At 39.3% G+C, this 27,978-nt stretch overlaps 3 protein-coding genes across 3 annotated transcripts; all 3 read right to left on the bottom strand.

Moving 5' to 3' along the window:
* Positions 1–992: 992 nt before the first annotated feature.
* On the bottom strand, positions 993–11,992 carry gnmt (glycine N-methyltransferase). Its single transcript, XM_037746644.1, has 6 exons — positions 11,634–11,992; positions 8,144–8,271; positions 7,842–7,955; positions 7,385–7,527; positions 5,067–5,188; positions 993–3,327 (listed from the first exon to the last, which is right to left on the bottom strand). Exons 1-6 carry the CDS (start codon positions 11,840–11,842, stop codon positions 3,156–3,158), a joined length of 888 nt encoding a protein of 295 aa, XP_037602572.1. The 5' UTR covers positions 11,843–11,992; the 3' UTR covers positions 993–3,155.
* Positions 11,993–17,888: 5,896 nt separating this feature from the next.
* On the bottom strand, positions 17,889–20,463 carry LOC119475066 (thrombomodulin). Its single transcript, XM_037747545.1, has one exon. It carries the CDS (start codon positions 19,817–19,819, stop codon positions 18,698–18,700), a length of 1,122 nt encoding a protein of 373 aa, XP_037603473.1. The 5' UTR covers positions 19,820–20,463; the 3' UTR covers positions 17,889–18,697.
* Positions 20,464–21,034: 571 nt separating this feature from the next.
* Positions 21,035–23,333, bottom strand: LOC119504102 (complement component C1q receptor). The gene has a single exon (XM_037796161.1). The coding sequence runs from the start codon at positions 23,198–23,200 to the stop codon at positions 21,485–21,487; it is 1,716 nt and encodes a 571-aa protein (XP_037652089.1). The 5' UTR covers positions 23,201–23,333; the 3' UTR covers positions 21,035–21,484.
* Positions 23,334–27,978: the final 4,645 nt, after the last annotated feature.

Here is a 27,978-nt window from a genome sequence, read left to right as displayed (position 1 = left end):
AATGAGACATTTAAAACTTAGATTAAGTAAAAGAATCACATCGGTACAATGATAAAATGTATCAAGCAGAAAGACAAAAAGCAGAAGTTTACTAATGGAGTTTGGATCTCGTTTGTAGGATGTTGACTGCTTTTCATTAGTTACATGTAATGAAATACTGCCCTCTTGTGTCCATCATGTATTCTGCACTTAAAGGACAATGACTGATGCCTTTTATTGTGGGTATTAGGTTAACATTTTGATGGGTTAACATGGCAGTTGCTGTCATATAATGTCTAGAAATGATCTACAGTAGAATGTGCAGTTTTTTATCAGCTGCTTTGGCACAGTTGTCATATGATAATCATGATTCTGAAAACCCTGAGGGAAATTCTCACATTCTGTGTTGCTTTCATGCAGAATTAAAATGTTTATGTACAAGTAAGGGATAATGTACAGCGAGCCGGTCGTTGTTGTGAAATAAACCCTAACAGGGCGCTAGGTCTTGCATCGCCATGAAGGGGTTTATTTCACAACAATGACCCGCTAGCTGTACATTATCCTGCTTATTACACGGCTACTTACTTAAGAAATCAATAATTTGACACAACAATGGTCCGCCAGAGTCCGACATCAGAACTGCGCCCATAGCAACGGTCTGTTATACATAGCAACAGTCTGCTATAAAGAAATAACAGACCGTAGAACGCCGTGATTGACCAATCAAAATCGAGAATTCATCAAAGCTGTGTAATAGATATCTTAATCAGCGTGATCACAGAAGCTGCTTTTCTAATGGACTGTGTAACTCTTAGATATGCTCATCAACATGTCTATTGTATAATACCTCAAAATGCTAAATATATGAGCCAACTGCCACAACCTTTCAAACAGAAATGTTTACTTGGTGTCAGTAATCTACTTGAGATGATAACAGACGAATCTTTAAATGTAAGTAGTATTAATCATGTCACAGACACCGAAAATAAAAATAAAAATAAAAACCAGGTTACTTATTTCAAATATATTTTTTTATTTCATGCAAAAGAATTCCAATAATCATTGTTCATTATAAAATGTTTACACTTTGTTTTAAAAGAATTGGCAACATAATAAGACTTGTGAAATAGTTTTTTTATCTCTACATAAAATTTCAAAGCCACTCAAACATCCAGCCATTCTTAGCACACTCCGAACCTGCTGTTGATCTCAATCACAAACTACTGCGTACCGTACATTTAGTTCGACAAGAGGCGCTGGCACCACATTTGAATGCGCCGCGTGCTCTTTGTTTAGGCGAACAGCAGGGATAGTGATAATATTTGATTTCTCTCCTCATTCAAGTGAAAAACACATTTTTTAATTTGGTTGTCAAAGCAAAGCAAATTTGGACCTGGATAATACAGCGAAATAAATTATTCTTCCATCATGTTCCCCTCATTACTTGGGTAAACTCAATTATTTGAGTACTGTGCAGCATAATTTAATTACATTCAAGTTTCTCTTACTTTTGAAGCAAAACAATAACAATTTTCAAATATCTTTGGTTGATAACAATTTTAAAGACTGTTGGGTTTTCCAGGTTATTACTGAAATGCAACTGTTTTTGTTTTTTTTGGCTCAAATAAAGTATACTTAATTGTACCATAAAATAAGAGAAATTAGAAACCAGTTAAAACCTAAATTGCTATTAAAAAAAAAGGCAAATTTCATTCAAACATGAGAAGCCACTCTCTCAAGAGCAGGCTTCAGCAGATTGTTTTTTTTTTCAGCTTCAGAGGAGGTCATTTAGCTCTGGAGCTGGAGGGGATTTGATGAGGTAGCCAAGGACACTTTATGGTGGAGGATTGTTGATCGGACTGACAGTCAGGTTCTGGTTGTGTGATAACCAGGCCTTTTTTAAGGTGTCAGGGTGATTCACAATCTTCACTTGCTGTTCTTTTATTTAAGTGACGTCCACCAAGGTGTGCAAGATTATTATTGAACATGGGGAGGGGGTGGGGGGTGCCATAAAAGTAAAGTAATGAATAGAGACTGTCTTGTGCTGTGCCAGATTTGCCTGAACTTAAAGGCAGTAGTGCCAGAATGAGATCCGCTTTTTTTTCCTAATCCAGCTCAAAAAATACAAGCAAAAGAACGGCTACTGTATTCACAAAACACAGCTGTGTTTTTAAGACCCTTGTGGTAAACTTACAAAATATGAAAGTCTAAGAATATATCTTAGCACTTTGTACATTACTGGTGATTAATATCAAGTGTTCCATCATGAGGAATATCATTAATGTACAGCACCATTTTGAAACATGTTCATTGTGGATGTCAATGTTCAGAAAGGTGGGGAAGCGGGGGAGGAAGCGAGGTTAAAAACCCAGCACACGGCACATTGGGGAAAATAACCAGATATGGGCAAAACAGTGGTCCAGCAGATGTATTTTGAATATATTTTTTCAAACTAGCTTTGACCTTTTTACGCCAAAAACCACACCAGCGCAGTGTTGAACCGCGGCGAGCTGCCATGCAATGTCTATGGAAAGCTGCGTCGGCCGCTCCCCGAGCTCAGCAAGCTGCGGCCTTTTGATTCTACGGCAAACTAAAAGTTGAGGATAGTATAACTTTTAGCGCCAAAGTGCGGCCAGAGAGTACCTGCAGCCAATCAGTTAACAGAGTCCTGTGACTCCTGTGACATGAAATAGATGAACACGCCTCCCGGCCGCAGAAACATTTAGCTATTGCGCTGCTTGCTTGGTGTGTTTTGGTGTGTTTTCGGCGTTAGACTGTTACTATTGGAGCATTTTAGGAACTGGGTTTTAAGTCAAAATGGAGATTGGAATCAAGCAATTGTTCCTGATAAAGCCAAAGAGCCTCTGCTGCTTTAACATTTTAGCGTACATCATTTTTAAAAATCAATAGAGAAAATGAAAACTTGTAGCAAATTGTATGAATTACAACTTTCCAGAAGCATAGAAAAAAAAATCTGTTAATATATTTTCTTATATAATGATTATCATTCCACCATTTTTTTTTTACATAGATCTAAGATGAAATATCTTTTAAAACATATTCAAATATAATTTTGCCCAAATCTGGAGGACAATAGGAGCATGTTCAAAGCTATTATTTTCTTAGCAGTGTGTGTGTGTGTGTGTGTGTGTGTATGTGTGCAGCAAGTTGGGCTCTTAGGCTGTTTTTTTACAGACGTGGATGAAGTAGCATGGGGCCTGGGTCTGGCCCGGGACGTACGTCTTGAAATCTCCGTAGACGCTGTGCTCCATTTTGCCGCTGAAGGCCTCGTTCAGTAAACCCTTGAAGCTCTCCAGACGATGAGGGTAGTAGGACAGACGGAATTTACTGTGGAGGACAAATAATGCACGCACACATTAGATTTCAGCTCTTTAAAAGGTAACTCTCTATTGTGTCTAACATGGTCTGGTGAGAGAGCTCATCGACCTTGACTGTAAGGGAGTTCAGAAAACAACAATACAAGAGAGTCTTCACAGTGAAAAAACACTCCAGACTGTGACACAAATATCAAATGCAAAAATGCTCACTAAACATTAGAGAATGCTTCTGAGGTAACGTTTTATTCCAAAGGATCATCGTCATTATGACGTTTTAATGATCCCTGAAGAGTAATTTGATAAATTGAATGCAAAGTTGACACTGCTCTGAATATGCACCAAAAAAACAGGAGGTGTCAGAACATTATCTGTCACAAGTACTGTATGTCACGGCAAAACAGTAAAACTGCTTGTAAGATGACAGGATACTGGTTAACTTTGACAGCGGCTGTTATAGGAGAGTTATTACTGTGTCGTCAATTTGTGTCCTGATCCTAACGATTACGGTTCGGAAGCTTGAAAAAGATATCTTGAAGTGTGATTACTCTTTCGCAAGTTTGTCTCATAGCACCTCTTCGCTGTTTTTAAAATCCTTGTCGGGTAGTAATCGCTGCTTGAAATCCAGCCGATCAATGTTTATCTTCTGCCAAACACGTTTTATTGTAGCTCTTGAACAAATAGGCAGTTAGGGCAAAGCCCTGCAGTATTTCTTTCATCATGTTATATAGCCTCCAGAATAATATCAGTTTTTTTTTTTTAAATGTCCGTTGTTCAATTTTAACCGAAACTTCCCTGCTTCTAGCTAGAGAATTTCAGTGCATGTCGTAGCCCCCCCTCTAACTATCCCTAAACATCTCTGGGTGTACTCTATGAGGCCATGCAAATTATTAGACAAAACTGCTTATTGTCAATACTGGACTGTATTTGATTTGCTGTCAATCGATTAAAATATTTAAGCGTGATTAATCGCACATAGTACACTACTGTGAATGACTACAGTGTGTCATATGACGGGCAGTGTGAAATTTGTTGGTTAGTGGCAGTCTATGCAGGGCTTATTAAGGCTGCATAGTATTTAATCTGGATTAATTACAAATTAATTAATAAAAAATGTTGTCCAAAATGTACCTTAGAGGGAGATTTGTCAAGTATTTAATACTCTTATCAACATGGGAGTAGGCAAATATGCTTGCTTTATGTAAATGTATGTATATATTTGTTATTGAAAATCAATTACCAACACAAAACAATGACAAATATTGTCCAGAAACCCTCAAAGGTACTGCATTAAGCAAAAAAATATGCTCAAATCACAATATGGCAAACTCAAGCCCAACAGGCAACAACAGCTGTCAGTGTGTCAGTGTGCTGACTTGACTGTGACTTGCTCCACTTGAGGTCAAAGGTCAAGGGACCCCTTCGAAAATGGCCATGCTAGTTTTTCCTCGCCAAAATTTAGCGTAACTTTGGAGCGTTATTTAACCTCCTTTGCGACAAGCTAGTATGACATGGTTAACACGTTATTATTGCGTTAACTTTGACAGAAATCAATTTCCGGTTATCTCTTAATACATTAGCAATTATTCAATTAATTCTTCAGAAAATGTATTATATCAAGATATCAAAACATAAAATGATATACAGTATACCATAGTAGAGGCTTTTCCCCTCCATATTATCAAGCCCTAGTAAGTAGCAGTGGGTTTTGACACTTTAATGCTGCTGTCAGCATTTTGAGGGCTGACCTACCTGACTTCAGGAAGACTTTGATGGGTGGCCTTGGGCACGTGGATGGTGTAGTCCAAAGTGATCATATGGGGCTTATTGTCAACCCACAGCACCGAAGTGGAGATCTCCTGAGTTAGATCACTCTACAACACAAACACACACATTTATGAAACACGTTGCTGAGTATTAGGCACCAAAAACACCTCTCATGACCTTTTCCTCTTTTCTTCAGTAGTGACCGAGAGTGAGCAGTGACTGAACAAAAACCAGGAGGTAGCTCTCACTGTTATGGAGTAGTAAGGAGTTGGACCACGAGAGCAGACTCTGGGATTACAGAGGTATCAGAAGTGGATTTTGCTCGAGCACACGACTGTTGACTTAGTATTTCTATTTAGGCCTTCCAGCTGGTTACTTCCTGCTTTGTCTGGATTAAAGAATATGGAGCTTGTTTTGTGGAAAATAAATCAAATATAAGCTCATTGCTGTTGGCATCTGCTGTTATATCTTTATATTTCCATATCATATCTTTCAGCTTTTGCCAATAAGAGGGATAATAAATTGCAGGGTTTGGTTGTTTAATTCAACTTTAGATAACTGAACCCAGACGTATGCTGTCATGGTACTATACTCTATGCAAATAAATGCACATTTGAGCTACAAAGTAGATGCTACACGTCATTTTAAGCCACATATGAACACACGCAGGTTATTTTTCCCATCTTCCCAAATGGAATTCTTTCCGCAGTACTCCTTTTTTTCTCCCCATTGCCAAAATAGTCTTAAAACCTGACAATTTCATCCCCATTTCCTTCTGTTTCTCTAGGGCCATTTCATTGGAAATCTCACAATATCCGGCAGGCTCTGGATAGAGATTTAGGTCTTAAACTCAGCTGCTGCTAGGGATGGTGTAAATAAACCATTCATAAACAATTCTGTCTGTCCAACTCTTCTTCTCAAAGCAATGAAGTGTCAGATAGAGCAGAAATCTAGATTAAAAACAGCCTTTTTTTTGTGCCGTTCAGGCTGACGGCTTTGTTCTTCTTTTGACATATTTAAGTAGTCTCTTAAAAGGGTTGTAATGCATTTCACTTTTCTTGAGGAGTCATTCCAAAAACTAGCCTGTTCATTCAACAGGCTAGTTTCATATATAAGAGAATGAAAATAAGAACAACTACATAGTCAAAATGGTTGAGAAACAACACTTAATCTACAGACTGACTTCATCTTTCACGGTTGTGACGATATCGCGTTGACAAAATCTGTCCACAGACAGAGAGAAATACAAACACCTTGCAAAGTACTCAAAACCGCATCTGTGGTAGTTCCCGCTGCAGTAGGTTTCTCTACGACCACATTTTGCCATAATGACTCGCACACAGACTCACAAGGTGAAAACAATACCAGCCACACGCTGTCACGCCTGGTAATATATTAATTCTTGACATAACATGTGCTACATTGAAATAAACCAATGTCCTTGCATCATTTTTCAGTTTCAATTTCAATTCCCCATTTACTGCAGTCGTTGTTGCTGCTAACTGACACTGTTGCCTGAGGAGGATGTAGACAGACTCATGATTTCTTTTAAACACATGGGGCCACCAACTGGTTTCCCACCAGCAAACGCAGCCTGTTTGTTGGAGAGTTTGACCAAGCTAGAAGTATAGCTAGCAGGTATTAAGCCCTGGGCACTTGCACTTTTATAAAAGTTATCAGACTCAATGAAACCACCTTAATGAAGAGGTTTAATGCTCAGCAGGTAGGTGACAGTTCCAACAACATCCAGAAACCAAAATGTACAAGGCAGTTGTAGATGTTCATGGCCTAATCATGAAGAGTCAGTAAACAGTACACCAGCTGTGACCTTCAGCACACCTCACACAGGAGGCGTTTCAGCCGTGTTTTTTTAGTCGTCCGTCTCTTCCCAATTTCCCCCCCTCGGGATCAGTAAAGTATTTCTGATTCTGATTCTGTCTCATTGGCGTCTAACAGAACAGATTTGCTTCTATTTTAATCAATCCAACTGTGTATACCGGCTGTGTAACGGCTTGCATTTCACTCGCAATATATGCGAATAAAAGTTACCCAAAGTGCATTTTTTTTTATTCCTGAAGTCCATCTTCTTCTGTTTTACACATGTAACTATGTGTGTTGGACCAAAAAGACGGGTGACCTACACTCAATACTGTGCCTGAACACATTGTGTGTAAATGCAGATGGAGGATTGAAGCTGTTGCTGGTGAAAATCAAATACAGGGCAATAAGGTTGGATGGGTTACAAAATGAACCATTGCACCTCTGTCAAAAAAAACCATTCCTAACTCCATTAAGTTTAGTACCTTATAGTAGATATTTTTGCCTTGTGGTGCCATGCCGGTCTCCAGGATGTAGTCGTAATTACGGTGGTCAATGATGAGGATCCCTCCTGGTCTGACCATACTGGCAATATTCTGAAGGGCCAACTTTTGGTCACTCTGGTCCCCTAAGAGCAATAACATGATCATACAGCATCAATGGAAAGATGTTCAATTAAAATCACAGTTTGAATAAGAGATTATTAATAGCTTGACATTAATTGATCATTGGCATCAATGCAAGGATATATTTTGTTTGGTTGGAGATGGTCTGCAATGAAACCAATATATCTTTGGTTCTTATTGTGACTGAGTATCCAGCGAAAGTTTTTTTTTTATTTTTTTTTATTTTACCTAGCAAACTCAAGAACAATGTGAAAGATGTCATTGGAAAAAATTGATTGCTTTAAGTAATGACTCTGTCGCTTTATCTCTCACTTACCTTTAAAGTCTGGTAAGTGGGCGAATGAGTTCCCGAGGCAGATAACAGCATCAAAGCCAGCACCTGGTTTCTGAATATCCTCTGATAACGTCAACCAGTTGGCCTCTTCAATCACTGAGGATAAGAAGGAAACACAAAGAGGAAATTAATGAGTGTGTCACCTGATGAAAACTGCAGCGATTTTATTTGACGTGATCTAAAATATCATTATCAGCTTATCCAACAAAGACGACGGTTTACGTAACTTTGAAAGTGTTTTCAACATTCAAACATGACAATTAACAAAATGAAAAATGCCGTACCCCACTGGTCAAAAGCTGGCTCTTTTCTTCTCTCCCATCTCGACTTCAGCGCGTACTTGAGCATCTTGTCGCTGGCGTCCACGCTCACCATGTTAAAGTTCTCCTCCACCAACATGATGGAGTCAACTCTACAAAATAAAACACGTATGCTCTGTAAATACAAGTTCTGTATAAAAATAACAGCATAACCTCAAAAGCTCTGCTTATAACACACTAAAGACAACTATGTATGTATGTTCACAGTGAGCATACAGCGCATACACAGTGAGGTCAGTTGTGGTCAAACAAGAATGTGTGCTCCTAAACTAATTTTAGCTGGTGACAACAGAAATAACCTTTCCTTGTCTTAAAACAGCAACACAGTTTCTTCAGAATATCATCAACTTCTTAATGTTTTACAGGAATATAGAGATGGTTGATATTTGATAGTCAGTAGCTCCTCATGCTTAGAAAGCCTGGCCAACAGAACAACATGAACTCTGGCCAAAACACAGTCTGAAATGAGGCTGTGGAGTTTTCTTTGGATTATCGTCCTTTTGAAGCCTTTTGTGCAATTTGAACTCTTTCCAAATAGTTACTAGTTGAGAGTTAATGTTAAGCAATATGCAAGAGCAATGGAAAAATTCAAACGTCTGAATCAAATTGGTCCACGTTAAAAAGCAACACATGAGCAAGAGCCATTGCAAAATGACCTGAAAAAAACTTGCAATCATTAACAGCAACTGGGTAACTGCAAGTTAATATACAACGACATGGAAATACATTTAAAAAATACAAAAATCGACAGTGAGACTAAGCAAACTGACAGTAAGAATACAGACGGAGTACAACTACATAATTGAAGCTCAAATTAAACCTTATTCTTGAGGTTAAGGCAAGCTTTTTTTTTGACAAGTTTTGGTTCAGTTGCAATAACGCAACATAAATCTCAGACGAAAAAATCCTCTGTGGTTCAGATCAAGGTAATTCATCTGCAAGTAATGACGATTGTAGCCTTAATTGTAGGCGTGATCTGCAGCTTCTGCTCTTGCATAAGTCGCCTCTAAATTCTGATGGCAGAACAACTGGAGAGTCCGGCATCACAGTCACATTTAGACAGCCAAAAATAGTGAGGCCATTTGTAACCTCATTCCACCGTGAGCGTGTTTACATCTCCCCAGATGAATGTGCAGCCGATGCACACTTCTACTATGGAGTGTGGTTCCTCCATAGCAGCCATATGTGCGATATAGACCTTCACAATGTCTATTTTTGAGATGCAAATGATAGTGGTGTCAACCAACAGTGGAGGGCATTATGATAAAGATTATTAGGTTCTGTAATTTTTATCAGCCAAATAGAAGTGGCTGTAATAACGGCTTTTAGGTGATATAAAAAATACATTTCAGTAGCCCATTTTGCAGATGGCTCGACTAAACTAATAGAGGGCGTAAAATCCTGTTGTAAATGCCATTCGATGACAAAATAAATGATAATATTGCATCTCCCTGACAGAAAGACCAATTTGAGGTGAATTGAGGGGCTGCATCAGACAGGTTAAAGTATGTTGTCCTCTTGTCTGAGTTCAGCCAGTGGCCTTGCTGTTGTTCCAGCACACAGATACACTATCAGCAGAGGTAAACAGACTGCATGGAACCAGTCAAAACTCAATGTAGCAACCCAGAACGAGTTGAACCCACCTTCTACTATCTCGCACTCATTCAGCAGATAGCATCCACTTTAACAAACAGTACATAAGATGTACATAGATCTGCACAACAACAATTTGTATCTTGAGGCTTTTGTTCAGGCCATATAAGCCGTCTTGGTTGTAACATAAAACCAATTTTAATCAAGCTCATGGTCCCAGCTCCAGACTGCAGCCGGAGGCAGGAACTGGCACAGTGGCCAGTGCAACTCTGCACTTTCATTCATTACTCTCCGGCCTAATCCGGATTTTGTCCAGCGTTAAAAGGGTCAGCGGGGTTGAAATTCCAGGAAGGTCAGACTAACTTCATTATCTACAAAGAGATAGATAATCCAACTTATTTATTACAGAACAAAAAAGCCACATTGAATACTTTTTTCAGAATTAATTATTTTTTACTGAAATTAACTCTTTTATGCAGGTTTAAAAAACGTTCTTATATTTGTCTGTGGCTCCATCAAGCACAAGAAAGTCAAAAAATATACTGTATATTAAAAAAAAAAAACTGAAATGAGAAACAGTGTAAACGTGGCAAAGAATCACATCTTCTTAGACTCTGCTCTGGAGCTGCAGGATTGCATTCTGTACTTTCAAGCATGGTCACACCCATTCACAAACCTGGTGGGTAACTATGGGAGCCCGAATTTTGATCAGCACGTTGCATAACTCCTTAAATACACACCTAGTGCACCATTTGGGTGCAGCCTTCAATTCGACACACTTAATAACAACTCTGCACATCTTTTGGCATTGCAACTTGTCAACAGATCTCGCTCTATACTGTTGCTACAACTCAAAATATCAGAATCAGAATGGTGTTTATTGCCAGGTGTAAGAGGTATACACTAGGAATTTGCTTTGGTTTTGTTGTTGCAAGTAAACAGTATAATAACAAAAGAATAGATAAAAATGTTAGAATAAAATAATAATAATAATAAAAAAAAAATTCTACCAATATACAATATACAAAATAAGCTATAAACAAAATATGAACACACTTGTGAATTTATTGAAATAATAATAATATATTTGATGTATATAGAACTAATGCCGAATTAAAGATTGGGTTGTGCAAATATATAAAACGTATAAAAAAGTGGACTGGAGGTGTTACTTTTGCTGATATACAAGAGTATGCATTAACTTGAATAAATGTTGAATGGAGTTTGGTGAGACGTTCACAACCAGCCTGGTGGGTAATTATGGGAGCCCAATTTTGATCAGCACGTTGCATAACTCCTTAAATACACAACTAGTACACCATTGTGTAGCCTTCATATTCGACACACACTTAATAACAACTCTGCACATCTTTTGGCATTGCAACTTGTCAATAGATCTCGCTCTATACTGTTGCTACAACTAAAAAATATGAACACACTTATTGAAATAATGTAGATTTGATGTATAGTACTAATGCCGAATTAAAGATTGGGTTGTGCAAATATAAAAAATGTATAAAAAATGTTGACTGGAGGTGTTACTTTTGCTGATATACACGGGTATGCGTTAACTTGCACAAATGTTGAATGGAGTTTGGTGAGACGTTCACATCCAGCCCCAAATTGAAACCCCCCCCTCTCTCAGTGTAAAAACTACTGAGTCGGCCTAGATTTGATTTATAAAAGTAATGCCGAATTAAAGATTGGGTTGTGCAAATATATAAAATGTATAAAAAAGTGGACTGGAGGTGTTACTTTTGCTGATATACACGGGTATACGTTAACTTGAACAAAAGTTGAATGGAGTTTGGTGAGACGTTCACAACCAGCCCCAAATTTAAACCCATCTCTCTGACATTACCCTGTTCCGCAGGCTACATCCAGCACTTTCCGCACCCCTTGCTCTTTCAGATAAGACACCACCCAGCTCTTGTATTCCTGCGTCCTACTCCGCGTGTCTCCGATGTACAGCTCCCAGACTTTCGCTGCCTTGCCGTCGGCATACTGGTCGGGCAGACCCTCGGCGGCCACACCGAGAGAGCGGGTCCTGAACACGCTGTCCACTGACATGCTGCTGCTGCTACTGCTGCTGCTTTGAGGGAGATATTCAGCAACCTGGCTGCTTTAAAATGTGTCTGAAAGAGAGCTACTTAGCTGCCAGGTACTCTCTCCACATGCTAGCTCAGAATCCGGTTGTTATTATTTATATAAAGGGGGACAAACTTCAACCCAATGACACTGTGCTCTGAGCTGACGCCTACTTTCTGATTGGATGAAGCTGCAGGAGGGACGCACCACTTCCGTGTTTACGTTACCAGACGTGCCTGACGTGATTAAAAAAATGTATTGTTACCCGAAATTCGTCTCCCAGGGTCATTTACATACTATATTGCACTATTTAGTAACGTACAACCAGGTGAATTAGATACGTTAGGTAACAGGTGTTTAGGTTACAGACATGTTTGAGGCTAGGCATTCTGCTGAAGGCAGAATTTGTAGTCAGAAAGCGTAGAGGAAGGTGTTGCCTGTGAGGATGAACTCAGGGCATCAAAATGCTCATCTCTTATTTCCAACTCATACATTTCAACATTCATGATTTCATCATACAGCTTGGACACAGTGCTTGTGAAATATTTAATGCAAGAGTGCCCAAACTTTTCCCTTGGAGGGCCAAAACCGGAACTCAATGGAGGGCCACGGGCCAAAATTAAACACCTATTGTATTGTATTATTAAGATGCAAAATGGTACTAGGATCCCAAGTTCCCTTAATTGAATATGTTTTACATAGTTAGCCCCTTAAAACCCACCTGCTGAATACAATTGGGCTCATTTATGCAATGTATGCATTTCCAAGACTGTTTAGGGACCCCAGTATGTAGAAATATTAAAATAAACTATTTTTAGAATAGGCAAAAATAACACATGTATACTGCATTAAAAGAACTGCATGTTTTACCCAAAACTGCATAAGATTATTATAAAGTGGGCATGTCTGTAAAGGGGAGACTTGTGGATACCCATAGAACCCATTTACATTCACATATCTGGAGGTCAGAGGTCAGGGGACCCTTTGACAAATGGCCATGACAGTTTTTCCTCTCCAACATTTAGCCCAACTTAAGAGTGTTAGCGTCCTTCCTGACAAGCTACTATGACATGATATGGTACTAATGGAGTCCTTAGGTTTTCTAGTTTCATATGATGCCACTATCTTCTAACCATAAACCCGAGCCTGGTACGGCCTCCAAAAGACAGTAAAGTCAGTTGGGTCTTTTAATAAAAAAAAAAATTTGCTAACATCTGGCGGGCCACATCAAACCTGATGGCGGGCCAACTTTGGACAGCCCTGATTTAATGTATGCAAAAGTTTTACAAAATTATAACAATGAAGTTAGCAGAAATGTATTTGCAATTTATGCGACAACAACAATAATTATTAACTTGATTGCACATCATATCATGTGCAATACTCCTTTTTACATTCTCATGTGCAATATCACTGTTCATTGTGTGCAATATTAATGTCCAACATGTGTAATATTACTTATTTTTCTGTTTGTTAGCTTACTTAACCTTTTTTATTTTACTTATCTTATCTTATTTACTAATTTTACTAAATGTATCTTACTTAATTTTTATTCTGTTAGGCACTGGTGCTATTTTATACACTTGAACTTGTTGTAATTTTGTTGTATTAATAAAGTTCTATCATATCTTATCTTACCTTATCTTATCACTTATCTAAACGCAGAGTGCTCGGTGCAAGGACATGAACTCATGAAACACAATAATATATCTGAAACAAAAAACAGGTTGCAAAACAATGCATAAAACCAAATTAAGAATAAAGCAACACAAATGTATAGCCAAACTGAAATTCTCTCAGAGTGTGTCTGCACATAAGAGACAACCAAAGCTTTTTTTTTTTTTGCTCACTTCCAAAAAAGGAACTCCTCCTGTTGTGATTGGCTGATCAAGCTCACAAAGGACCATGTATTTACGGACAGAGGTGAGGTTGTGTCAGCCACAACCGGTGCCATCCAGGTTAGGTTTGTACCACCCAGTCTTATCAACTCTGGACTCCCACTTTACAATATGCTGTCTCTTAGTCACATAGACTTGTTTTCAAGAGAACACAAACCACGGCAGAATGAGGTCACAGAGTTCGGCCTGCTATTCCAAATCCACTAATAATGTTGACACAATCATTTATCTTGTCAGCACAGATGCACAATGACTTGTCCAACAGGTTAAACTGGGATCCCAGACTAATTAATGCAGGCGTGTGTGCAGAGAGTCCTTTGTTGAACTTACAGTTAGGTAATTGAGCTTTATGTGTTTTCAGGGCTTGTCAAACAAACAAAATGTTTTATCTTGCTATCATTTAAAAACTCTTAATGAGTAAAAAATATGAAATAATACTGCAGGGCAGGCGAAACTGCAGTTTTGGTGCTTAGTGTTTTGTTTTTGAATGAATTTGGCCAACTTAAAAGCATAGTTGGGGGTTTTGAAGTGGGGTTGTATGAGGTACTTATCCATATTCAGTGTATTACCTACAATAGATGACAATCGGCATGCCCCCAGCATACACATAAGTGGATATTGATTTTTTAAGGTGAGCATGCATTTTATTTGCTGAAGACTAGACTGAAGGCCAAAGGGCCCAAAACAGGCAGAAAGTAAAGATGGGCAGGCCTGAGAGATCATTATCAAGGGAAATATGATGAATTCATTTTATCTACATTTATTGTTTAAATGTATTTTGGTCCTTGAAAACTTGTAGGACTGAGGGCTGCAACTCCTTAACTATTCATCTGATCTTTTCTACACTGACCCATTGTTGACCTTCTGACTCTAACCCTAAACAAGTCCTTAAATTAAAGCTGAGTCAGCACTTTAACTTCATAGTCACTATTTAAAGTCAACATACTGGAGTGCAGAACCAACTCAACTAAAATGTGTTTGTCCTAAATACTTCCTGACTGCAATGGGACCTTATTCAGAATGATTTAGACCATGCTGTTATATATCTGTAATCACTGTTTTCATTATAGCATCATAATGTTTATGAAAGATAATTAATTGGTCTGTTTTGTTCCAATTTCTCCATCACATTATGAGATTCCTGTCACCGCTGATCTTTGCCCACATGTTTTCTATGTTCATTTACAGCCTGGGTGTTTTCTCACTGATTAAATGGTGAAATTCCTGTTTTTCCAGCAGTCTTATCTGGTGTGCTTGTTTTCTGGGAGAGAAGAAGAAACACACTTAACAGACCCAATGAGATAAAGGCAGCACTCTCCTGATTGGATATATTACTGGGAGTCTACAAATGGGATTTTCTAGGTCATCTCAGAGTTGATTTGGTTGACCATTTAACTTGTGAAAAATCAGGTTAACCCCTGTTAGGTCCCAGTTGCCATGAGGTACCATATTACAGTTTTTTTTCTCATTTGCTTTGGCTCAATTCTTGAATGAAAATACTTTCTTTTTTCAAAACAATAAGTTGAAATCTCTGAACAATAAGTTTGTTGTTCACAACAGATTTCAATTTCTCACCCATTCAAGGATATTGCACGTTTTTTAGTGTGTGTGGAAAAGAGTATAAGTACAATTTTATACAATGTACACAATCAAAACTTAACCACACATATGGCTACTAGCTGATCAGAACATTATTTCACTGTTTGAGCCATCACATGCAAAATCAAAAAGGTATCTAAAAAGCTCATTGCGATACACAATAGCATTCAGCTAGAGAAAACTGACAATCCGGTATAATACAGTAAGAAGTCAGTGTCAACAAATAAGTAGAACAAAACAGAGATTTGTTCTATATAAGAAATATTTCCAGGGTTAACTGCCATGTTGAAAAAACGTCGAACCATTTTGACCAGTACGGCTCACACCATGACAAAACAATTTTTAATTTTGGTATAGCATTGGCCAATTTACTGACACAATAACTAGGTTTTGAAGCATGAATGATGTGGTTTGGATGAGTTACTACCTTTTGCAAACATGCAATGAGTTGTGATGTCACATGAAACAGTTGTGACAATTGCACTCACAGTTTAGAGAAGGTTAAGGCTGTTTAAAAAAATTAACCAAAGCAATTGAGGAAAAACTGTAATGGGCAGATTTCAGTGCTCATTGTTTCTGGAACTACAGGGAGTGGCAACTCTGTTGTAGGTCATTTTGAATAGGTAGTACAGTAATTAGTGACTATCAGTAAAATATGTCTCAATAGTAATATCTAGTGGCAGCTGTTAGGAACTGCAACAAGATATCCGTAGCTAAAGTTACTGTTGTGACAGTGTACTGAATGACTTTGTCAACTACCTTCAGCTGGCAGACTGGTGACTAAATTCACCCACACAAAGGGAGGACTGGTTCAGGGGTGTCAGACTACATTGCCAGAGTGATGATGATGATGTGGAGGAGATGAGGGATATTGGAGAGCATCAGATGAAGATGGAGAGGGGTCCAAAAAGTCCAGAAAAGTGTAAACTGTAAAATAAATACTCTATTTGCACAGCTTTGTAAAACTGTACAATTAGCAGCTCATCGTGGGCATCCTACAAGGAAGAGATGGAGAAGCAAAGACAAACTATATGGGCTGTTTTTAGCTGTTCTTCCTTTCATTTTCAGGTCTTTCCATCCTTAAAAGAGTATAACAAATCTTGGAACGCAAAGCCAATGAGAAAATATCTGAATATCTAAGAACAATGCATTGAATCTGTAAATGAAAGTCATAGTTGGACTGGGGGAATAAGGTGACGGAGTACACAGGGCCCTCGTGAGGAGGGCCCACAAAGATACTAGAATGAATAACCGTGGATGCAGGCAGGGGCCCAATGGCTATGTACAGGGTCCATCCAATATAAATCCAGTAGTGCTGGCAGTTGCTACAAGAATAAGATTTAAAGCATCAACACTGCAGGAAGTGGATACTGTTTACTCAGTAGGCAGTAAAACCTGTTTAGGGTTTGGGCAAATAATGAAAAAAAGGTCACTTTCAACTTTCGCTATTCTCAGTAACACTGATCCAGAGCCGTGACCTGGGGCTCCTTCCAAGGCAACGCCCTCCACACACATGCATGAGCACACAGAGCGGAGAGAGGACCTCAACTCAACAACGCCACCTCATGACAAGTAACTGCGGCAGTGCTACTTTTGGCTGAGTTTTCTCTTCCATTCTCCAGGAAACTCGCGGCGGTGACGTGCTTTGAGTTCAGGCTGGTGCACACCAAGGGTAGAGTACGAGCAGGGAGGCATCTGATTGGTTCTTTCCAAGCGCACCGCGAGGCAGTGATTGGTCAACGTTTTTACAGGATTACAGCAGCTACAGATGACGGCTGTTTTCCGGTCTTTTTTCAGAGCTCATCAGTAATGGATCGCTGTCGGGGTGTAAAGACCATTTCAACCAATATAACAAATAGTGTATACTGGAGAACATCGTCAACCCTGCCTTTAAGTTTTGGAAGGAAGGCGGATTAAATGGAAAATTTAAACCAGATGACAACATTTAACAATACAGAAATAATGCAACAGGCCTTGTTTTCACAGAAGACAATATGACTTATCATAATAACAAAGGTGTTACTAATAACATTAAGGAAGGCTCTGTTCTATTCAGATGTCCCAGTAAGTCATGGCAGTGCAACAGTGAGCCAGCATACACAATACAAGGACCCGTAAACCATGTTTTCAATTTATTTAAATAAAATAAAATATTAATTTCAATAAATTAGCATAAATCATTCTATTATTTGTTTTCTGTGCTTTCCCCAATGTGGCATATCAAAACAGCCTATTTTGCTTTTTGAAATGTAATGTCCAGAAAAAAAAATGCTGGTTGTCTGAAGGTCTTCAAGTATTGAAATGAGCAATAATCTTTCCTTAAATAATCATTAACAACATAAGGATTCACTAAAAGCAAGCATGCACGCCTAACAGTTTATGTGTTTAATAAATAAAAATATTTGTTAGGAAATCAGAAGGCCACATATACAGAATGTGACTGTTGTGTAACTGGTTCCCCCCCTTTTCACCAATGTGTACAACAGACCAGTAGGTGGCACTCTAAGAGCAAGAATGACGAAAGCAATGACTTGTTATGAATGAATTCAGATTTTAATTTCATGTCATGATACATAAAATCAACACAAAATGACACTTCAAATCACCCACAGTGTCCCATATTATAGACCACTTCATATGTACTTCAAAACTCATATTTTACAAACAGTTAAATGCTCACATATTACACATGTTCAAAGAAAAAGTCAGTGTTGAAAAGAACACATTTAGTTTTACATTTTAAGGAGAACTCTCCCTGAGGATTTCCATTTTTGTGAGACTTTTCTCCGCTCAACTCCATTTTTACTTTTTGCTCTACTGTTGCTGACTGTTTATCTGACAGCTTCACTCAATAACTGCTTTGCAGATTAGCATTTTGTTTATGAAACATGTATGTTGAACTCATAAAATGACAACAGTCAAGATTTTCCAACAACCAAACAGTATATCAACTGAAACATGAAAACATGTTTGATATGTTAATGCTGCAATTGCATAATACAGCTTGTATATTTATACACAAGTATGTGCTTTATTCGAGACAAAATTTGAAATGACTTAATGAGGTGTTTTCCTTTTGCTTTTAATTATGTATATGAGAAACTGAGTGGACCAGTCCAGCCACTTCTGAAAGTGTATTAATAGCCCTGCCGCTTCATTTAAAATGTATTCATATTAATGCATATTAGTTATATTTTATAATGCATCACCTAGATTCAAAAATCAGTTACTAAAAAGAGTTTATCCTGAGAAGTTACCCACTGCAGCCACCTGATAAATGATAATGGAGACTCACAAACTCTAGTTGGTGGAGTTGGTGATCATCATTGTTTGGACTGGATTAACCCTCAATATTGTCCACAGGAGCAGCAGACTGACTGGAGTTTTGTTCTCTGTGCTTCTGACGCTTAACAACATAAAACCTTAACATAATTACAAACACTGCCACAGCCACGACAAGTAAAATCCATATCCAGAGAAAACCACCAGCAGGCGCAGAAGAACCCTTCAGTGTGTGATTACTGGGGGCTGGTTTTACAAAACCTATGACACCGCCCTTCGCTTTGATGCATTTCACTTCATCTTTCAGTACAAATCCTTCTCGGCAGGAGCACACATAACTTCCAAAAGTGTTGCTGCAGTCTTGATCGCATCCATCGTTGGAACATTCATCGATGTCCTCGCAAAATGTTTCAATCAATAGAAAGCCGTCAGCACAGAAGCATGGGTCGGCGTTTCTCTCACATACCGCGGGGCATTTCTCTTGTGCACAGTGCAATTTGCACCGCCCGGGGTTCTTTCTGTCTGGGATATAACCTCTGAAACAAGAGCATATGTAACCTCCTTTTGCATCTGTGCATGTATGCTCACAATGACCACCTGAACAGCCGTCAGAGCTTGGGATAACATCTGGATTTGATAATCCCCGTGCCTGGCATGCATCTTTGTGCTTTGTTTTGCACAGAAACCCGTCGGTTTTGTCCGAGCACGGCCTCTCTGTCCACTTCTGGTTGTTTGAAATGGATACACAGCGTGGAGAGCACACTTTAACACTGTCTTTCCAGGTGCTGAAGGATGGAATAAAGCTGCTGTGCACACTACCAGACGTCCACTCATAGCCTCTCAGTGGCGCTGAGAGGTCGCTGCAAGCGGCAGCTGGTAAATGCAGTCCAATCCAGAAGTTCCCATATAATTCTTGACTCAAAATGTCAAGGTTGCTCTCATCTGTCTCAGACTGAAATGTCAATAGTTCCCCGCTCCTGTCACGGCATGCTTCCTCAGCAGTTTGGAAATCCACGCGATCTTGGTTTAAAGTTATGCAGTCACTCCCAGTACAAAATGGCCTACAGACATCAGTCTGTTTCATGCCAAATCCTGTCTTAATAAACGAGAAAAACATCACTGACATCAAAATAGTTATTACCTTCGCTGGCACAAGCACAGTTAGTTGCAAGCAGGCCATGATGTCGTGCAGGAGATCATCTGATAATGTTGGCTGACTAAAGTTATGGAGGACTTAGAGCCTGGGGCTACCGAACTCCGGAAGCAACACCCCATAAGGACAATGACTGAGTTAACGACAGGAAGGAAATGAGATAAAGTTAGACTACTGGCCCTTTTCCTATGTTGGTGAAAGCAAGGATCATCATATGCAAATACAGGAACAAAACCTATTCATATTTCAGAACAAACTATTTATTTTGTTTTTGTTATCATCACATAATATACAGTATATTCATTTGATACTCTGACGTACATGTGTTTATCATTACATTATATTTACACCAGCATCAGATGTGCAAACTCCATTCAGCAAGTAAAGTCAGTTATTACAGGTTTAAGTAAACTATCTGAATACTGATTCCATCTCTGCCATGTGGTATTTAAAGGTGAACGTACTGTATAATTTTTTTTATGTCATCTGAATGATGTGGTAAAGACAACAATGTTGTTGGGCCTGGAGTTAATCACAGGTTGAAAAGAACACCATGAATAGATCACCATGAAACTTCCCCAATTGATTACTTACATTAACACAAGTATTTTTTGCATTACAAGTTTTCTGAAATGTTATGTTTAACTATGCAAATGAGGCACTGTCTTTATCAAATTTGTGCTAATTTGCATACATTTCCAGAACAGAAATGCGAACATTGGAAAAAAGCCAGGTTCAAAATTCTTGTTTCATTTTGTTGACATATCAGAGTCAAAGGTTTTTCCAGAGGGGATTTTGAACATCTCTTTTTATCACTCCATAAATCAGAAAATACTGTCAGCAGCCATAAAAAAACATTTCCGCCATGTTTTTAGGAATAAAATGTTCAATAAATCAAGTTATGAATGATATATGAACAAACTCCTCAGTAAAAACCTTCAGAATATAGATAGAAATGAAAATGTAAGTGCTACTGAAGTGGAGATAAACTCATCCTTTAAAGATATGTACTGTAAAATCTCATACATTTCGCAAGACACCACAGGTGAATATGGTAAAAATCTTTGACTAATAAATATCTCCATGAAACTTCCCCAGTTGGTTGCTTAGACTAAGAACAATATTTTTTGTATTACAAGTTTTTAAAATGTTATGTTTAAATATGCAAATGAGGCATTATCTAATGCTAATTTTTGGTGAATTTAGGAGAAATCTACAGATGCAAATTGAAAAAGTGCAGTAAAATAAACATCTAAATGTATATTTTGGATGTTTTCTTTACAGTAGTCTGAAAGAAAACATACTATGGAAGCAAAATATCACAAAATCTCAAAATGGACCAGTGCATGAAAAACAATGTTTTGCCAGGGGTGTGTCTCCTTAAACTCAAATCAAAACTTTCTGGAACAATCTGGCACCCAGTCTAAACTATGAGTACTCTACACCCAGTCACCCTCATTATACAGAGCCCCTCACATCCCCGCCATACTGTAACAGCCCTTTTGCAAAACAGAGCCTAGGCTACGCAGATTTACACTTTGCTACTTCATGCCAAAGTCACCATATTTTTTTTTACTATTGATTTGATATGTAATGCTTTTACAACAGCCTAACCTAGAGAGGTTGCATGAACATAAATTACATAAATAAGCATGATAATCCATGCAGACAGTGTTCTCCATCACTATCAGGTCATAGGTCATCAGTCAAGATGGACTCATACAGTTTCTCTAAACGAGGATCCAAACCAGAGGGCACCCAACAGTAGCCATCAGTAGTGGCGTTTTTCTTGACTTCTTTTTTGGTGCGACTGCATCGAAAAATCGCAATAGCCAGAGTCACCGCCACCAAAAGCAGCAGAGGAATGACTGAACCGAGGACGCAGACGATCACCCTGGAATTAACTGACTTGGCTGTCACCAAGGATGTGTTGCCCTGATGACCACGGTGCGTAACGTTAACCAGGTCTGGAAGTGGCGCGTCAGTGTGAGGCGACTGGTGTTGGAGCTCCACTGTGGTTCTGGTTAAAGACTCAGTGAAGTTTTCTTGTGTTTCCTCCTCAGCTGGGTCATCTGATGAAGCAGCTGATGTTTCTGTCACGTCTGGAGCACAGGTCGATCCATCGGTCTCCATGTGGAAGCCTTGCGGGCAGGTGCACAAGAAGCTGCCTATGGTATTGACGCATTTGAACTGACAGAGATTACTGACGCATTCGTCAATGTCCGCACAGGAGTGGCCATCGTCGGACAAAGTGAAGCCTTCGTTGCAGTGACAAGAGAAGGATCCGATTTTGTTTGAGCAGCCGTGCTCGCATCTTGTTTGCGTGCACTCATCCACATCGGTGCATTTACCATTGACCATTTCGTAGCCGCCTTTGCACGCACACGTGTAACTGCCGTGCGTATTTACGCACAAATGATGCCCGCAAGCTTGTGACTGGCACTCATCTGTGTCAGAGCAGTTCCGCTGGTTTGCATCTAGTTCGAACCCATCTGGACATTTGCAGGAATACCCAGACTCCCTCATCACGCACCGATGCTCACAGGTGTCGGCGCCGCACAAGTCTTTTATCCTGCAAGTGAGTCCATCCTCATCCAGGTCGTAACCTTCTTTGCAAAAGCATCGAACCTCATCCGCATCCTGGTGGCACAAATGTTCACATCCGCCATTGTTTACCTTGCAATTTTGCTTCCCTGTTTTGCAAAATGGACCAGGGACATTCCAACGATAGATGCCATCTATCCCCATGCACACGGAGTATTGAGGCTCTTGGTCATTACATGAAATATCAGCATATGTTCCAAGGGGAAATGATTGCATTTCACTTCTTTGTGACTCTTCTGAGAAGGGCGCTGTGTAGGCGATTTGTCCAGGCCCCAACAGAGCCAAAGGTTTGCACATTCCCTTAAAATAAAACTTACATGCATAAAAAGCAGGGCTTTTGCAAGTTCCAGCAGTCCATTTCAGTTGGTTCTGACCTAATATGGTGTAATGAACCTTTACACATCTCTCCTCTGTGCATGTGGTGACAGGTTCTTTTTCCCAGTTGGAGTAGTGGGACTCTTCCTCCCCAGATACCCACTTAAACCCCCTGAGAGTCTTGTCAGCCAACACACAGTCCCTTCTGTGCAGTCTTAATCCAATCCAAAATTTATGCGCCCTGTCCGGACGGTGTCTTTGGATCCGCGAGAGAAGCGAGCGCAGCACATCCTCTTCCTCTCCATCTCTCACTGTATTCAGATGACCTCCTTTTTCGACACAGTGCTTATGGGCATCCTCAAAGCTCAGCTTGACCATATGCAGGGTGAAACAGGCATTATGGGTGCACAGCGTTGCATGTTCGGCTCCAGATAAACCCTCAAAGCTGTTGATGAGCTGCAGCAGAAAAATCCACAACATAATTGCCATAGAGGTCAGCAAATTAGCTGATATCCAGAAGGTCTCTGGGAGATTTGGAGCTGAAATGTGACCAATACGTGGTCGTCCATTCGCAGCCAAAAACAAGTGGTATGGGTCTCAGACTAACATTCATGCTCATGCATCCTGTTTGGGACACAAACTAAAGACGGAAACCATGTTTAGCAGCAGTTATGGGTTCTTTTTTTTCTCCCCCGCTGACCACTTCCGTTTTGAAATTAAAAACAATGGCAGGCTCCGCAGTGTTTTGACTGCTTCTCCAGATGTCTCCGGCCCCAGTAGGCTTTTGGCATTTAAGCTGACTCCCTTGATTGTGGTGCCTTACAATGCATGAGCATGCAGGGGTCAGAGTCTCAGAGACACTTTGACATTACAAATGGACGCTGTGGATGGACGCATAATAGCTGCTGGAGAGAATGAACCTGTGACCTTTGCCACCCTGCTGCCACAGGGACTACAGTCCACCCTCACTTTATTATTTAATATCACCCAGTCAGTGTCATAAATCATTTATTACCTTATTGCCCATACTATCTGCATAAAGGTGTGTAAAGTTTAATCATTTATTTATTGTGTCTCTAACTGTTTGATCATCAGTAAAGATAAAACCTTTTATGATTTACTTCTGTAGTAGTACCCAAATTGAGAGATAAGGTATGAATTTATTTCATAAAGATTGGTACAGAGCCTTCCTTGCGGAAATTATGGGAGATGTGGGAGTGTATAAGCTATGTATGACTACAGAAAGTAAAACTAGAATTACCGCCTTGCTGTTGTATGCCTCCGCCAACCAGTTAACATCCATGTCTGTCCAAAATGTCATCACTTCATCACTTTATCCTATTAGACATTTGTGTGAAATTGACATAATTAGCATATGAATTCTTGCATTATGGCCGAAAAATGTGTTTTGTGAGTCACAAACTGTGACTGTGACCTTGACCTTTGACCACCAAAATCTAATCAGGTCATCATTGAGTCCAAGTAGATGTTTGTGCCAAATTTGAAGAAATTTGCTTAAGGCATTCCTAAGTTGCCACTTTCACAAGAATGGGATGGATGTAAGGTCACAGTGACCTTTGACCACCAACAATCTAATCAGTCCATCCATTGAATCCAAGTGGACTTTTTTGCCAAATTTGAAGAAATTCCCTCCAGGCGTTCCTGAGATATCGCATTCACGAGAATGGACCAGAGGGACCAAATGGACGTATGGACGGACAGACGTATGGACGAACAACTCCGGTGAGCAGGCATAAAAACAGAAGAAAGTATGATTGTTCTTTCAAATAGCAATTTAGTCATCAAGGCGCCTTTTTTTTAAAAAAAAAAATAAATAAACTCCTTATATTTACTTAATAAATACATACAAAAACTAGTAACAATGCAGTTTTTCCATGCTGTACTAACCCTTGGCTTTGTTTGCCCTTCAGGTGAATGGACAGCCATGCAAACTGAACTAAAACAGTCAAACAGTCAAGTCTAAAATATTATGGCGTTGGGTACACTTTATTATGTTTGTATGTGTATCACCTGTGTGAGTTTAAGTACCCTGAATGTACTGTTTTGCTAGTGCCAAGGACATTCATGCGAATCCAGACAACATTTCCTGCATTTGTCTAAACACAGGAAGTACCCCAACTACAATCACAGGAAACAGAGTAAGACAGTCCTCCACCCATTGAGCTCACATAGGCAGTTACTTCAAAGAAATCCCTATAGACAGATGCTTCCATTTCTATCTAATATCATATCAGGTTAAAACCTTATTATCCTCTGTGTCCTCTGTGTTTTTCAGGAATTTCCAGACAAGGTAAAATCATTCAAATCCTACCAGAGTCTAACTGGAGCCACGACACACAGCAGCAATAAACAAGATGGACATCAGCTCTGGAATGCAGGACTTTTCCTTGTACAGTAATGAGCTATTTGTACATGGTTGTATCACTCCTTTTACTTAAGTAAAGAGTCTGAATACTTCTTCCACCACTGAATTTCTCAGTGTAATCTACAAGTATGCAAGTAAAGCTGCATAGATGGGTTTGACTTGGCAGCTTTTAGGCTCTAGGGATGGCAATGTCGATCTGTCAGTCGCTTTGGTCCAGACTAAAATATCTCAAAAACTATTGGATTTCCATGACATTTTTTACAGACATTCATCCATTCATTCTAACCAGCATCAATGATTTCAACTGAATATAGAGAAGGCAAGGCAAGTATATTTATATAGTACATTTACGCAACAATGCAATTCAAAGCGCTTTACATAAAACGTTAAAAACATCGAAACCAAGTGCCAAAGAAGCACATTATAAAAGATCAAATAAATGTGTGGGCCAACTGCCATGGCAAGCCAGCCAAGTGGTAGTTAATGCACAACAATGTTGACATTTATAGGGATTATTGCTTCAGAAGGAAGTAGTTCCTTTTCACAATGGGGTATGTGGATTATACAGAATAAACAGGACCTTTCTAATTTTTATTTTTTTAATGTTGTGAATCCTACAAATAGAATTCCATTTACCTCCTATGTATTGGGGTGAAGGAAATTTCAGACAGAAATCTCACAACCTGGGCAAATAAAACCCAAACTATCTCTACAGGGGGTCAAGTGGGAAAATCGGTTTTGTGAACCGTCCAATTAAAGTCCAACAGTTCACACAGTGTTCAACATGTCTTGAACAGGGGAGAGGACTATTATACAAGAATCAGCTTGCAGGACTATGGATGTCACGGTACCAGAAATCTAGTAGTCGATACCAATACCAGTGAATTTACACGATTCTCAATACCAATTCGATACCACGGTAAAAAAAACAATAAATCCCATGTAATTCAACACGCACTCCTTTATTAAAACATTTGAACATTACAAAAAACAGAGGCATGTAGCCTTAAGTAATAAATAAAAAGAAATGTCTATTAACATTGCAAAACAGAACAGTGGCATGTAGCCTTCAAGTATTTAAAACCAACAATAATGTCTGGATGTCTGTCTTTGAGGTGCTTTGCTAAATTGGAAGTATTTCCTCCTTTGGAAAGAAAAGTACGACGGCACCGTTACTGCACCGCATACTGTTTTTTACGAATCTATTATTACTCCTTGTAAATCCGCCTCGAGCGCAAAGTACTTCCATACCCGACTCTTGCTATTTGTTTTCTCTACGAGTTGAGGCGGAGGTAGCGCTGCAGCAACTGCCATCTTTCACGTCTCGTGTTGTTGTTTTTTTCCATGCTGTTATGGCGTTCTTCTTCTTCCTTCATTTCACGGCAGATGAGAACACTTGTAAACGTATATTGCCCCCATTAGATCCGGAAGAATCGCATTTCCAGTACCTCCACTCCGGTACCAAATGACAATTACAGGCATCGTTTGGTACCTTTGGTACCGAAGAAAACGAGTACAGCCACATTTTTCGAATTTTGGTACCGAGTTGGTACCGAAGTATCTGTTCTCGTGACATCCCTACTCGTCGAGTAGCGTTAGCTCGGCTAAGGTCTCGTGCTGGCTAGCATGTAGTGTACAAACAATACAAATTGATGGACATCTAATAAAACAAAGTTGCAAATCAAATGGAGGGAGTGGCCTATAGCAGGCAGACGACAGGTGGTCAGAGTAAAAAAAAACGAAAGAAAGTTATGAGTTCATACAAGATGAACAGAGGAATGAACAAATATTTTTTTTATTCGTCCTCCGCGGATCCAACCATTTGTGTTTAATGTGCCACCAAACCCCCTCCGGTACCAAGCAAAGTAACTTTTTGCCATTTCCAAAATCATGCACCCAAAATTGTGTGGTTTTTGGTGTTTTGTAAAAGTGTCTCTCCTATTGACAGTGTGGCTCCCATGGGGGAAAAAAATAGTGAAGACCCCGCCTGGGCAGTGGGCTTTACACTAGTGGCACAGCAGCTTCTGTATCACTGAGAGCTGGAGGCAGTCAGCCTGTACATGTGAAAACATGTATTGATATCATCCAGCAGCTGTGTTAACCACTAAAATTCAAATGAACCCTAAGGAGTTTCTCCTTCTGGAGAATTGGGGCGCCACTTCTTGAGAAGTGTTCTAATCTTATTGCAAATATCTCCTGACATTAATAAGCAGCAGTCAAACACTTGACCCAGGGGCACAACATGGCTTCACCACACCATTAAAAAACAAATCCTATTGTTGTCTATTGTTTGCTGAGCTTTGTGTGTTTCCTATTTGCACAAGGAGCAAGCATTACCTTGGAAGACTTCAGTCAGTAATATGGAAACAAACGACAAACAACATTATCTTTAACAGTGGTGAAATTAAGGAGTAAAAACACATAGGAGAAGCGTGGATTATTGAAATGAAGAGTACAAGAAAAATTAATTTTGATATGTAAAGCACAAAAATGAAGCCAAACATCAAGCTATATATCAGCAAGACAAGTTGCAGACAAAAGAGTACGGTACACCGAGATAGTGCATCTTTGTTTACACAGTGTAAAAGGGATGTCATCACAAAGACTGCTGCAGTGACCTATTTTTCCCACATGCATCAAGGCTTCTTTTTTACTTTATCCTTTGCCCTTTCAAAATATAACGCGTTACATTTTTCATTTGGGACACGAGCATGGGCATGGGACACCAACCCGATTTATACATGTAAGAAGTTTCAAAAATTTAAGAAGTTACTAACGTTTAATTATTAGAGGGACTGTTTGTAAGAATCAGAAATGCTTGTTAACAGCGACACCTGTGGCCGTTTAGTCAACGAAAGTCAGCATCGGGTTTGCGCTTGTG

This window comes from Sebastes umbrosus, chromosome 16 (genome assembly GCF_015220745.1).
Source record: "Sebastes umbrosus isolate fSebUmb1 chromosome 16, fSebUmb1.pri, whole genome shotgun sequence".
NCBI classification, from domain to species: Eukaryota; Metazoa; Chordata; class Actinopteri; order Perciformes; family Sebastidae; genus Sebastes; species Sebastes umbrosus.
The sequence above is the reverse complement of the archived record's forward strand: the minus strand, read 5'-3'. Positions and strand labels throughout refer to the sequence as shown.